The 14,642-nt window shown below is 50.1% G+C and overlaps 1 protein-coding gene across 1 annotated transcript; it reads right to left on the bottom strand.

The window, feature by feature from the left end:
* Positions 1 to 1,664: 1,664 nt before the first annotated feature.
* Positions 1,665 to 14,058, bottom strand: HSPBP1 (HSPA (Hsp70) binding protein 1). The gene is made up of 7 exons (XM_056864018.1): positions 13,896 to 14,058; positions 11,173 to 11,386; positions 9,052 to 9,276; positions 7,666 to 7,821; positions 6,553 to 6,649; positions 5,468 to 5,579; positions 1,665 to 1,869 (listed from the first exon to the last, which is right to left on the bottom strand). Exons 1-7 carry the CDS (start codon positions 14,022 to 14,024, stop codon positions 1,792 to 1,794), a joined length of 1,011 nt encoding a protein of 336 aa, XP_056719996.1. The 5' UTR covers positions 14,025 to 14,058; the 3' UTR covers positions 1,665 to 1,791.
* Positions 14,059 to 14,642: the final 584 nt, after the last annotated feature.

Genomic DNA, 14,642 nt, shown 5'->3' with positions numbered 1-14,642 from the left:
TGTATTCATGTGAAGTCCAGATTTCGTTTCTCAAACATTTCCCTCCTCCTTCCAATATCATATGGCAAAATTCTGCTGAAAATTGGAGGGGAAATCATAAGCAGCCTGTGATACAGCAGGAGTATCTGCTGTTTGAACCTGGCCACTCTCCCAACAAACTCTCTTGCCTTGTGGACTGCAAGTGTGCTGCAAGAGGAGAGGGGCCATGGCTGTGGTAGAGCATCTGCTTGGCATACAGAAGATCCCAGGTTCAATCCCTGGCATCTTCCGTTAAAGGGGCTAGACGTGAAAGACCCTGCCTGAGACCCTGGAGAGCCACTGCCAGTCTGAGTAGACAATACTGACTTTGATGGACCGAGGGTATGAGTTAGTATAAGGCAGCTTCATGTGTTCAGGAAGCGGTACTCAATATGTGCATGGACAAACCTGCTTTGGACCCTGCCATCAATCTCAATATTGGGGACACTGACTGATCGTGGCTCTCCAGGGTCTCGGGCAGAGTGAAGTCTTTCCCCAAGCCCTGCTACCTGCAAATCCTTTAAGTGGAAGTGCCAGGGATTGAACCTGGAACCGTCTGCGTGCTAAGGCAGGTGCTCTGCCAGTAAGCCACAGCCTCTTCCTACTCAAAGGAGCCAGAGGGGCCATGGCTCAGTGGTAGATTATCTGCTTGGCATGCAGGTCCCAGGTTCAATCCCCGGCATCTCCAGTTAAAGGGACTAGGCAAGTAGGTGAGACCCTGGAGAGCCGCTGCCTGTCTGAGTAGACAATATTGACTTTGATGGACCGAGGGTCTGATTCAGTATAAGGCAGCTTCATGTGTTCATGTGACTGGCTGCAGTGCTTCCAGACATTCATCCATACGCAATACAGTCTCCTCTTTGGTATTTGTTTTCCCTAAGCAGAGAGGGGCATGATAAGAGTTCGGCATCTGTTGACGGGGGGAAAAAAACAAGCCAGACTTCTTACTCAAACCAGCAACTTGTTTTTTTTTTCAGTAAGGCGTAAGCAAACACAGTAACTGCAGAGCAGAGTGGAAAAAATGGTGGAGGCTGCTAGGATACACTAAGAGGAGAGAAGCCAACGAGGGAACAAAGGGACACAACGGCGGTCCGTCCAGCTTGCCCTGGCTAGGAGAAGAGCAGATCCAAAGCCCTGTTGTCTCCCTGGAGCATGCAGCCACAAGTGTAGGCCTGGGTCCTTCACGTTGACGCTCTCCAAAGCCCCTGTCGCTTCGGAGCAAAGCTCCCTCAAGCACTCTGGGCCTTGAAGTGGTGGTTCAGCGTGCTTTCTCTCTCTGTGGAGCAGTTAATGCCCCTCTGCTTGTGCCGTGGCGACTTCAGATAAAGGAAATAAAGGCCTGCAAACCTCCCCCTCCCCGCCTTGGCAAGTATCTCATCTTTGACGAACAAGACACGTTATCTGTAGGAAACCAGGCTTCATTTATCAATTAAATGGGGGATTTCAGAGCCACTCCCCAACGGTGGCTGTTCAGCTACCTGCTTGCAAACTGCGAGGGTGAGACTAGAAAGGCAGCAGAGCGGCGGCAGAAGAACAGTTCTGCAGGGTGAGGAAGAGGAAGTTACACAGCGACAGCTTATGAAAGGTGTCTTCCTGCTGATTGTTCAGCTCGCCGGCCACATCTCTGGTTAGAGGCATCTTCTGTTGCTCCGGCCTGTCTCCAGTGAACGTAGGATAAACATGGGCGTTTCCATAAAAGTGTTTCCAACTGAAACGGCTCCAAGTGTAAGCAAGAACTTCCAACAGCGTTGAACAGGGGTCTGGGGAGCCAAGTTACCGGTCCATGCTGTTTTCGTCAGGTTGGCCTTGGAAGCAAAGGCGTAGTAAAGTCTTACAGAAATCAAGCTCCTCCTTGGAAAGGGAGAGACAGAAGAAGAGTTGGTTTTTATGTGCCGATGTTCTCTGCCACTTAAGGGAGACTCAAACCAGCTTACAATCGCCTTCCCCTCCCCACAACAGACACCCTGTGAGGTAGGTGGGGCTGTGACTAGCCCAAGGTCACCCAGCTGGCTTCGTGTGTAGGAGTGGGGAAACAAATCCAGTTCACCAGATTAGCCTCCGCCGCTCATGTGGAGGAGTGGGGAATCAAACCCGGTTCTCCAGATCAGACTCCACTGCTCCAAACCACCACTCTTATCCACTATACCACACTGGAGGGGGGGATTCAGTTCCCTCCCAAGCCATTATACAACTTCAACACTTTGTCAATATATATATTTGGAGTAACGACAGCTTTCTACTCAGAACACTGTATGAAACATCCAAAAAAATACATGCCTTCACAAGCATTTTTGGTCTCTGTGCTGTTATCGCCAACTCCAGGTTGGGAAATTCCTAGAGATTTGGTGGTGGAGGGTGAGGACAGCAAGGTTTGGGGAGGGGGGGGAAGAACTTCAACGTTGTATAATACCATACTTCAAAGCAGCCATTTCATCCAGGGGAACTGATCTGTGAAGGCTGGAGAGTGGCTGTAATTCCAGAAGATCACCAGGTACTACCTGGAGGTTGGCAATCCCAGTCACTACACATTCTGCTGCGGATGAAGAGTTCAGTGCGGTCTCTAAAGTTTGCATGCTCCTGCCCCAATTCAAGCCTTTGTGACCTCCCACTTCAGTGTAATCACCCTGTGCCTGTGCCTGTTCATCTCAGTAAGTAATACACCAGAGATGCTTTCAATGGATGGTACATCTTTTTTATTATTTAACCCCTTTCTAATGCCTTTTATGGCTATGGTACTTTCATTGGACTGCATGTGGGGTGGGGAAGGGAGATCACTTATTTGAAGTGCCTCCCATCTCCCATGTCTAAGTACTTTGTTTGGGACCTGGTTTGGGTGGCATGTCAGCTTTCCATTGAGGATCCCCCCCCCCATTCATCCTACGGGTGGTAAAACCACTTTGAGGACTGTACCACCTGACTGCACATCTGGATCTTCTCTAAATGCCCTCTGGTGGATAGTCAAAGCAGCAAATTCACCCCAGAGGGAGTGTTCCTTCCCAGCTGCACTTCTTCCAGAGACACACCAAAGACTGTATCCTGGACCCCCAACATGGCTAGTTTTCTATGAGCAGGGAGGATTACCGATCACACACATAAACAAGTGTACAGATATATAACCCCTCTCTTGCAGTCTAAAATAGAACAGTAAATCAGAAGCAAACGGCGCTGAACAAATGGCGCTGAACATCCACTCAAAATAATCCTTTGGCCCCTTGGGAGGCCCATTCGAACTCAGGTCCGCCTTCCCTCCTGAGTCCCTGTTTTCTGAAATTTGATATGTGCCAAATCCAATTCCCTGACAATATAGTTAAACTGTGGAACTCCCTGCTCCAGGATGTGTGTGGCCATGCAGTAGTTGGATGACCTTATGGTGTATCAATCCTTTCCCCAACCCCACCAATTATACCAAGACATTACCAAAACACATTACCCCCACACACCCTGTTTGCACTTCAAGATACTGCCCAATACCTGCAGGCAAGATTGGGCCTCCAAGACGCCGAAATATTGCTGTTTGAACTTGGTGTATTTTTTCCCCAAACAGGGTGGGCAGGCGGGCTGCAGGTGGGGGGGGGGGGGGAGAGCTTTAAAACCATGCAGCAAGCCTGGCTCCCAGTCCGCCCCACTTATCACATTAGTCCAATTGTTTAATTGTCAAGTTTAGTGCACTCTAATTGCTATGTTCGGAAGAAAATTGTCACCGCGAACAGCAGGGGTGGGAACTAATCTGCTGACAGTACACACAACAGCCGCAGACAGAGAAAAGGAGGGAATGCGTACCCCACCCCAATAATCAAGAAAAATCTGGGGGGGGGGGAGGATAGCCTCAGATTGGCCATATGCTAGGAAATTAATAGCAGAGAAGACGACAGCGCCAATTCAAGCAGCCTATGGTAAGCCGTCTCCTTGGAGAGAATAACTTATTTTCTCAAGCAGGAGACAAGTCCACTGGGAGAGAGGGAAAAGACCAGAGCCGCCCACAGCCTGAACTTCCTCTCTAAAACTGAAAGCTGCCATTGGCCATGAAGCTCTAGGGCAAGGGTCCCCAGCATGGCACCCACCAAGCAGGAGGGTACAGAGGGGTTTTCAGCCAGCTCACCTAAAGCCTGCAAAACAGAAGACAGATACTGCCAGATGAGGGTGTCTTAAAGGTAAAAGTAGTCCCCTGTGCAAGCACCGGGTCATTACTGACACATGGGGTGACGTCACATCCCGACGTTTACTAGACAGACTATGTTTATGGGGTGGTTTGCAGTTGCCTTCCCCAGTCGTTTACACTTTAACCCCAGCAAGCCGGGTACTCATTTGACCGACCATGGAAGGATGGAAGGCTGCCTTCCAAGAGAGCCAGCGTGCTGCAGTGGTTAAGAGCTGTGGTTTGGAGCAGTGGACTCTGATCTGGAGAACCGGGTTTGATTCCCCACTCCTCCACATGAGCGGCAGAGACTAATCTGGTGAACCGGGTTGGTTTCCCCACTCCTGCACACGAAGCTAGCTGGGTGACCTTGGGCAAGTCACACTCTCTCAGTCTCACCTACCCCACAGGGTGTCTGTTGTGGGGAGGGGAAGGTGATTGTAAGCTGGTTTGATTCTGCCTTAAGTGGTAGAAAAAGTCGACATATAAAAACCAACTCTTCTTCTTATGCCTGAACCTGACTTCCGTCGGGACTGATCTCAGGTCATGAGCAGAACTTTTGACTGCAGTACTGCAACTTACCACTCTATGCCACGGGGCTCTCTTAGGTAGCTCAATATGTGTATATTTTATGTGAATGCAGGAAACTATTTTTAAACAGTACATTTGTTTTAAAAAGGCTTCCGGTTAAAACAGAGCTTCTGCCTGAAACATTAAAGAGTTACTGTGATAGTTACACACAACCTCACCCCCTGGCATGTTGTGGTTGACTCCACCTCCCGCAGCAGCCGTTTTGTGGTTGTGCCCACCACGCTGTGTCAGAGATCCAGAGGTACCTGCAGGCTCAAAAATGCTGGGGACCCCTGCTTTATGGACGGAAGCTGATGATAATATGTTCCTATCCCTGCCATCTGTATGGTGAAAGCCCCTGGAACTTTGCACCGGAACCTAAAACAGTTCATTGGGAACACTGGACAAGCCTACAGGCGCTGTAGAGAGACTGGAACCCCTTTACAGAAAGCTGGTCATCCATCAACAAGAAGCTCTACCAGGTGGCAGGGGATTCCAGGAGCAAGGAAGCTCCTCCCACATGACAAGAGACCCCATGCAATTGGATGTCCGTTTGTGGGAGGGACATTCCTCACCTGTCAAAAACGTACCTAATTAGCCGAGCGATTGACATGATAGGGATGGACCGTTCATTCGAATGGGTTTGGGGCTGCCCGCTCTTAAATCTCAGGGGTTGTCCCAAAAGGCACACAGCCCCTTCCCCAAAATGGCGAAGGCTTTGGCGAGAGCCCGTTTCCAGCCTACCTGAAACGCTTCCTGTTCCTTCAGTAGCTGGCACCGCTCCATTAACAGCTCTTCAAGTGCCAGTTCTGGCTGTTGACACTCTTGGACCCCCTGAGGAAAATCTGCCACCAGGCTAAAGTCAAGGGCCACAGAGGAAAAAAGGGAGATTAGACACAGGGCAAAAAGTTTTACTTCAGCTTATCCTATTTCCCAGGTCCTCTCTCCTGTCTTTTGAAATTCTACATGTGCCAAATCAAGTACTTGAAGCAAAATCCAAATTCCTGAGAATATAGTTAAATTGTGGAACTCCCTGCTCCAGGATGTGGTGATGGCTGCCAACTTGGAGGGTTTTAAGAGGGGTGTGGACATGTTCATGGAGGAGAGGGCTATCTACGGCTACTAGTCAAAATGGCTACTAGTCATGATGCATACCTATTCTTCACTGGGTGCTGCTAAGTTCTAATATTTTAAATGAGGAATCTTTGTTGTCTCCCCAGAGATACAGACTGACGCCAAGCATCCTGTAGGGCTAGCATGCTGCAGTGGTTAAGAGCGGTGGTTTGGAGCGGTGGCTAGTCACAGCTCTCTTGGAGCTCTCTCAGTCCCACCTACCTCATCGGGTGTCTGTTGTGGGGAGGGGAAGGGAAGGTGGTTGTAAGCCAGTTTGATTCTTCCCTAGGTGATAAAGTTGGTAGATAAAAACCAACTCTTCTTCTTATCACTCCCTGCATCTATCTACTGATATAAATTTGATCCTACCATTCCCCCCCAACATCTCCCAGTTCCTAAGAATGTCAATCCCAAGCACACTTAGGGAATTTGACAGATTCAGGGAGGAGTGGTCCATCGGTGGTCGCTATCCAGGGTGAATCCAGGGAACCTCCATCTACAGAAGCAGCAAAGCTCTGAATACCAGCGATCGGAGACAGCATCAGGAAAGGGCCTAAGCCTCTGCACCCCTCCAGGGCAACCGGTTGGCCACTGTGTGAGACAGTGTGCCAGACTAGATGGACCACTGGTCTGATCCAGTTCTTTTGGGTTCTCTTTCCGCCAGAGGGCCTACAGGGGCTGGCTTCCCCCTCTGCACCTCCCACTCCCCTCAATACCTGCACAAGGCTCCCAAGACGTGTTCGTGGAAAGTGCTGTGTTCCGACCGGATCAGGGCCACTAGCTGCTGGACCATTCCCATCGAACAAAGAGTTTCTGGGGGAGGGGGAGAGACGGTCACTTTAAGCCAAGAAAAGAGCAGGTGGCTATTTATGGGGAGGTGACAGCAACCTCACCACCTAGTAATAGAGCTGGGTAGGAGGACTTCCCCTCATCTCGCCTGGGGGCTTCCCAAAGCATGTCACTGTCCACCACATTCAGTCAATGTGGTTTAGGATTGCACCTTCTGATGAGAAAGGGCTACAGCCATTACATCTGCATGTCCATCACTCACCCCACAAACCCAAAAACAGTTTCCAAGACACATTTCCGAGGGCAAGGACTTCCCCCCCTAACAGCTATTAGCTTCTACATGATAACAAAAAGGAAGAAAGGATGGCTTTCCCCCAGTTTTGTGTGGTTTGACTCAAACATGTGAAAAGTCTGAAATGTGGCACTGGCGACACAAAAAACCTCACCCATGGGACTACAACCTTGAAAGAGAATTATCCTGTGCATAAATAAACTTTCGCTGTTGTTTTATTAAACCTCCTTCTTCGGTGATCTCTGTACTCTTCTGGCTCGATAGAAGACGAACCTCACAGCAGTGCCCCGGAAACTCTGCACTTGTTACCCTAAGAAGATCTTGTAACTGAGGGGAAGGCTTAGCATGGTGTAGTGAATAAGGGAGGTGGTTTGGAGCAGTGGACTGATCTGCAGAACTGGGTTTGATTCCCCACTCCTCCACATGAGCAGCGGAGGCAAATCTGGTGAACTGGATTTGTTTCCCCACTCCCCTGCATGAAGCCAGCTGAGTGACCTTGGGCTAGTCACTGCTCTCTCAGCCCCACCTACCTCACAGCGTATCTGTTGTGGGGAGGGGAAGGAGACTGTAAGCTGGTTTGATCCTTCCTTAAGTGGTGGGGAAAGCCGGCAAATAAAAACCAACTCTTCTTCTTATAACTCAGAACCAACCAGGTCCCCCAAATTCATCAGAGAGGCAGTCTGGTTTCAAGGAAGGGCCTATCACAGGCACCAACCCACCCACCCCTGCCCCCGCCAATGCTTCTCACCTTTCTGCTCCGGGTGATCGACCAGAAGGCTCTGCAACAGGAAGGCTGATTTCACTTGTAGTTTCTGCACATTGCTCTGCATGGCCCTCATGAGAACCGAGAACCCGTCCAGACGCAGGAACTGAAGCAGGCCGGCTTCCTGGGCTCTCACCAAGCCTGGCGGCACGGAGAACAGAAAGAGGGTCAGGCGTTTTACACAGTCATGTCCCATCTCGGTCACAGGCTCACTGTGCAACCTTTGGCACCGAATGTGTCAAATGTGCTTCACAAACCCCCAGACAGACATGGCTTCTAATCATTCCAAGCACTGAACAACCAGTGATAAAAAAAAACTCATGGTCTGTGTCGTGCACAGGACTAGAAAAGGATCAACAGCTTTCCTACATAAACCATTTGTGGGCCTTAAAGGTCAGATAAGCGGCAACCCAGGAAAGGGCCTTCTTGGTCATGGCACCAAAGCTCTAGATCACTCTCCCCAGGGAGATTACACATGAAGTTGCCTTATACTGAATCAGACCCTTGATCCATCAAAGTCAGTGCTGTCTATTCTGACTGGCAGTGGCTCTCCAGGAACTCAGTCAGAGGTCTATTCACATCACCTACCTGCCTAGTCCCTTTAACTGGAGATGCCAGGAATTGAGCCTGGGACATTCTGCACGCCAAGCAGATGCTCTACCACTGAGCCACAGATTATCTGTCCCCTTCTGTTGCCATCTTTCAACAGTGGGTGAAGGCTTTTTGGTTTCGTTTGGCATTCCCTCAGCGATCTCTCCTTCCTTGCTATTTTTATGTTTTTGTACGTATTTTAACTCTGCTTTTAATTTGTTTTAATGGTGTGTGTTCGGGAGGGGGCTGATTTTAACAGTTTTAAAATGTGATTTTATCATATACATTGGCCGCCTTGGTGGCCCTCATGAGGGCAGAAAGGTGGGATATAAATTTTGTAAATAAATAAAAGAACCAAATCGAGAAAACCGGTAGATCAAGCTTTTCCCACAAAATGGCTGCTGCAAGAGGCGCAGCCAGCCACAAAACGACTGCCAAAAGCTTTACTTCAGTAGCACAGTGTAGAGATCCTTGTGTTGTGATGGCAGCTGCTGGCAAAACAACATTTTTTAAAAATCTGCTTAGTCAATCAAATCTCCAATAGTCAATCATAAGCCCCATTGGGCAAAAGCCTACCTGACCCCACCCACTTTCTAAAAATACTCAGCGGGTGCCAGAAAAGGTGTCAGCAGGTGCCATGGCGCCCATGGGACCCCCGATCTATACATACACTGGAAGGAGGGGGGTCTTAGTCAAAATCCTCATCTTAGCAATGTGTTCTCACTCCACGGCCCTCCCTCCAGCCAAGTAGGAGGGCAGGGGAGGGGTTCCTAGACTCACAGGATATGGCGAAGAGCGCTTTAATCCGGACGGCCTCGCTGGGATCGTGGTCCAGCAGCCGCAGCAGCTTCCTCATGCAGCCTAGTGCCAAGGCCTGCTCCTGGACCTTGGGCACGTTCTGGGCGCAGGTGCCCACCAGGTGGGCCGCTCGCCAGCACAGCTCCTTCTCCTCGTGCTCCAAGTAGCGGTGGGCCAGAAGCCGCATGCCTTCCAGTTTGCAGAAATCTAGAGGAGAGTGAAAGGGGGGGCGGAGGGTGAGGGGGAAGAATCATACAAAGCTATTGGCTTGGGATTATTTGCAGAATATAATGCAAGCATTCCCCGCCCTTCTCCAAATCACTTCACTGCAGCTCACAGAGAGTCAGTTCTTTATTCTTCACCATACATACAGTCTGGAGATTTCCTCTCCCTTCCCCTCACACATGCACACATGTCCCCTGGGCATCAAGGACTTCCCCATTCAGGTGCAACACATCAGGTAGCATTGATACATGCCCAACTGGGTCTAGGCAGGTGGCTTTTGCTGATGTTGAGGATCTCTGTTGGGGGTGGTGGCAGTCAAAATTTTAGATTGTGAACGTCTGAGGCTAATCTGGAAGACACTTTAACACGTGATGTGCTTGGGGGGAAGAAAACTTTGGACTTTACAAGGGCTTTTTTTGTCCTACTCCAAATAGGTTTTTAAAATTCTCTACTTCTTTAAGGATTTTACCACAAACTGTGTTTTCAATCCACTTCCAAGTTCCTCCATCTCCACTGACTCTGTTTATTTATTTATAATTCAATTTATATCCCGCCCTATTCCCTGGCCGAGGCCAGGCTCAGGGCTGCGAACATTATCAGATAACATACAATATCATAAAACCATTTTAAACAATATACTTTAAAAGATTTATAAAACCAATTCCTAATTGTTAATCAACTAATGATTAAAACAAGTGGTGCTCGACTGCAGACTGTATTTATATTTATTTATTCCTTTATAGCCCGCCCTCGTTCCCAGCAAGCCGGGCTCAGAGCGGGTTACAACAATATGATCAAAAAATTAGTGTAGGCCACAGTGGGCCTGAAAGAACAGGCAGGCACCCAGATTAAAGTTAATAAACAGCGTAAAGGAAAGTGGGGGGAGGCCAGCTCCTGGTAACCCTTCAAGCCTCAGTTACCCATCATGCTCTTCACACCTTGAGAGCCAGCATGGTGTAGTGGTTAAGGGCTGCTTAGCTTGGAAAGAAGGCGGCTAAGGGGAGACACGATAGAAGTCTATAAAATTATGCATGGTTTGGAGAGAGTGGACAGGGAGACGTTTTTCTCCCTCTCCCATAATACTAGAACGCAGGGTCATCTGCTGAAGCTGGAGGGTGAGAGATTCAAAACAGATAAAAGGAAGTATTTTTTCACACAACGCATAGTTAAATTGTGGAACTCCCTGCCCCAGGATGTGGTGATGGCTGCCAGCTTGGAGGGCTTTAAGAGGGGAGCGGACATATTCATGGAGGAAAGGGGTATTCATGGCTATTAGTTAAAATGGATACTAGTCATGCTGCATACCTATTCTCTCTAGTATCAGAGGAGCATGCCTATTATTTTGGGTGCGGTGGAACATAGGCAGGATGGTGCTGCTGCAGTCGTCTTGTTTGTGGCTTCCTAGAGACACCTGGTTGGCCACTGTGTGAACAGACTGCTGGACTTGATGGGCCTTGGTCTGATCCAGCAGGGCCTTCTTATGTTCTTAAGAGCGGTGGTTTGGAGTGGTGGAGTCTGATCTGGAGAACCGGGTTTGATTCCCCACTCCTCCACATGAGCGGCGGAGGCGAATCTGGTGAACTGGATTTGTTTCCCCACTCCTCCACACAAAGCCAGCTGGGTGACCTTGGGCAAGTCACATCTCTCTCAGAACTCTCTCAGCCCCACCTACCTCACAGGGTGTCTGCTGTGGGGAGGGGAAGGGAAGGTGATTGTAAGCTGGCTTGATTCTTCCTTAAGTGGTAGAGAAAGTCGGCATATAAAAACCGACTACTACTACTACTCTTCTTCTTGCCCTTCAAGCCTCAGTTACCCATCATGTTCTTCACACCTCTCCTGCGCATGCACGCACACTCAAAAATAAGGGAATCGCCATACCCGCAGCATTATCCAAGTTTTCACACAATTCTGCCAGAACATCCAACGCCTCTTCTCTGTTCGCCCGATCTGAATGGGCTTCTTCCAGGCTCTCTTGGCTTCCTGTTCCAGGGGTCGCTGCCTCCAGGACCCGCAAACATGCCTTCATCTGCTCTACCTCGTCCTGCTGCCCCCCGAACGTCTCCACCATCACTTCCTGCAACCACTGCCTCCGCTGGGTAACCGACCAACAGCAGGGGGAAGGGGGAGGGGGGAAACACCGGTCAGAAAACCCTCACACACAAGACCCTCCTTTTCCTGCCGAGAGCCCAGATTCCTTCTAGAAGTATCCATGTTCTGGGCACCCTCTGCTATTTTTTACCCAAGTGCCGTATTCTGAGCGAGGGTGCAAAAGTGGCTCTGGTCAAATAGACACCCTTCAACATTCTCCATTCAGTCGTGACCTGCTCAATGTGGCAAGAGTTAGATGAACAAAACCTTTTATCCCATACCCAGACAGGACCTGTCCTTGCTCTTCTGGCTCTATCGATTCATTAGCTCACGCCCTCTTGGAATGCCGCTATTATGAGGAACTCCGATCACGTTATATCTCTCCCCTTTCAACATAAAAATCGAATGCCTCTGTGTCCGACATAATGCCTTTTTTATTAAGTGACCGGGATCCCAAGGCTACATTGTCAGTGGCGAGATTTATTTCAGTCCTTATATCCCTCAAACATTAGATTTACGCTGCTCAAGATCAATGGATCAAGGAGCTTCTAAGGCAGGGATGGGGAACATCCGGCCCAGGGGCCGGATGCGGGACCCAAGGACATTTTCAGTGGCCCTCGGGAGCTCCAGGGCCCAGCCGCGGAGGCGCAGCACAGAGGGTGTTCCTGGGGCCGCGGCACCCTTTGGACCTCCTCCCGTCGACTGTTGGTCAGCGAGAGGAGGGGGGAGGGGAGGGACGCTTCCTCCAAGGCTGCCCCCTACAGTCGCGGCATGCAGGAACACCGCGACACACTGTAAGCCCCTCTCGCCGCCTGTCAAGTGGCGAGGGAGAGGCCGGTGGCTCCCGGTGGCGGAACATGCGCACGGGAGCCGATCGAGATTGGAAGGCCTTGGCCTTTTGTGGACTCGGGGTGGGGGGGAGTGGAGGCTGGGGCCCAGTCGCACAGGGCTGCGTGTGCTGCCATATGTGTGTATGTGTTGGGGGAGGCGGGGAGCCTGGGGCCCGGTTGCGTGGGGCCGGCGTGTGCATGTGTGGGGGGAAGGCTTTTCTCTCTTCCTCTGTTTCTGTCACTCTTTCTCCCCATCTCTCCCTCGTCTCTTTCTTTGTCTGTCTCCTTCCGTCCTTTCCCCCCCCCCTCCATTTCTCTGTTTTCCTTCCTCCCTTCCTTCCCTGAGGATCAGCTGCGGGCTGAGCCCCCCCGGCGCCTCGTTTGCTCGGGGCCCACTGCTGGCTGCCCTCCCACCTGGGAGGGGGGGAGCGGGGGTGCCCTCCAGGCCTTCTCTGTGTGGCCTCCCCTGTGGTTGCCAACCTCCAGATGGTGGCTGGAGACCTGGCAACCCTAGCCTCTCCCCCCCTCCCTGCGCCAGGAGATCTACATCTGGTTATGGCCCCCGAATGGCCCTTGGCAGGAAAAAGGTTCCCCACCCCTCTTCTAAGGGATAAAGGAAAACCTTTGGACCCTTGGATCATTTGAGGTTTTTTTTAGCAGGGGTAGATTTTAAAAGTACATTGGCAGTTGCCATGTTTTTTGCCCAGTTGATTAATATTAAAAATTATTAATTCTCTGTTACATATATTTAATCTAAAATACATATATAAATACATATATTTAAAATACATATATTTAAAAATACATATATATAATCTAAAATGTTGCCTTTTTCTTAACCACTCATCCCAGATTTGTACACCCTTTGGGGCAAGCCAACTCGCCACACACAGGACATTGTGCCTGAAATGACACAGATCTCAGCTGTGTTATACCAACTAAAGATTATGAAGCCCCCTTAAAAAAGCACCATAGGTATTTACAAACGTGCACCCCGCATGGCCAAAAATCTGGTGGACATTCAAATTGGAATGCCAACAATCCCAGGTGGATGTTGTGAATGCCCCAGTGAACCCTTACAGTGCCCAAAAATGCAATTCTCATCACTTGCTTGCATAGCTCTGAAGAACGGAAGAAACTTATTTACTCTCAAAGAGCTGCAGAAATGTATTTGGGATTGTCAGTATTCCCGTGTGACAGCTGACATTTCACGGTGACGTCGGTCTGGTCTTTGCGTTCAGCAAAACGAGGCAGTAGAAGCATGAGATGCTTCAGCAGATGGTACCGTTCTAGACTGCAGGTGAGAGGGAGGCCATTACTGACTGCTCCCTCAGATCAAACAAAAACTAAAAGTGGGGAGAATGGTTCTAGGCCAGGCTGCCCCCTGCAGGGCTAGCTTTCCACTTGCAGGGAACTTTGTTTACACAGGAAAGCGTTAAAAAGGAATGCAATTCCTCCATCCCTCGCGACTGGAGAGCCTTTCAGCTGAAGATGCTGGGGATTTAAACGGGACTTTCAGCATGCCACAGCACCCATGTCCAAACATTAACAATTGGCGCCCTCCAACTGCTTGACTGCAAGAAAACAGGTGTCTCAAACGCACATCTTCACACATGTACACCCCCCCCCCCTAGATATAACCATTTGACCTTGCTCCCCCTCCCACCGATTGAAGCAGCGTACCTCATCAGTCATGGGCTCTAACGGGGCGGGCTCAGCATTCCCCGCCGTGACCACCATCTGCAGCAAGCCCTGAAGGCTGTGGGGAGGTTCCCGCGGTGGCTGGTTCCCGTCAGCGCCCCCTTCAGCCATGGCTGGGGATGGCAGTTCCCGTCAGGAGACGATTCACAACTTTTCAGGTAAAACACAGAAAGGAGATGAACAATCGCAGAGAACTTCAAAATCAGTCAGTCCCCCTCCCCCAAGTTAACCCACCCGCCAGAAAACCAAGGGGTCCTGGCTCCATATTCCCCCCCCACCTCTTCAAGATTACATATACTACTGTTACGAAGGAGGAGGAGGAAGAGGAGTTGGTTTTTATATGCCGACTTTCTCTACCACTTAAGGGTGACTCAAACCGGCTTACAATCACTTTCTCTTCCCTTCCCCACAACAGACACCCTGTGAGGTAGGTGGGGCTGAGAGAGCTCTATCAGAGCTGTGACTAGCCCAAGGACACCCAGCTGGCTTCATGTGGAGAAATGGGGAAACCAATCCGGTTCACCAGATTCGCCTCCGCCGCTCATGTGGAGGAGTGGGGAATCAAACCCGGTTCTCCAGATCAGAGTCCACCGCTCTTAACCACTACACCGTGCTTGCCCTCTAACTTTCTTCCAGAGGACTCATGACATCTGGCTTCCTCTCTCCTGCGGCCCGCCTATCACCCACACCTAGCAAAGCCCTCCTTTTGCCACTGTGTATTCAGCTGAG

Source organism: Euleptes europaea, chromosome 18 (genome assembly GCF_029931775.1).
Source record: "Euleptes europaea isolate rEulEur1 chromosome 18, rEulEur1.hap1, whole genome shotgun sequence".
Taxonomy (NCBI): domain Eukaryota; kingdom Metazoa; phylum Chordata; class Lepidosauria; order Squamata; family Sphaerodactylidae; genus Euleptes; species Euleptes europaea.
Note: the sequence above shows the minus strand (reverse complement) of the source record. Positions and strands in the feature narration are given on the sequence as shown.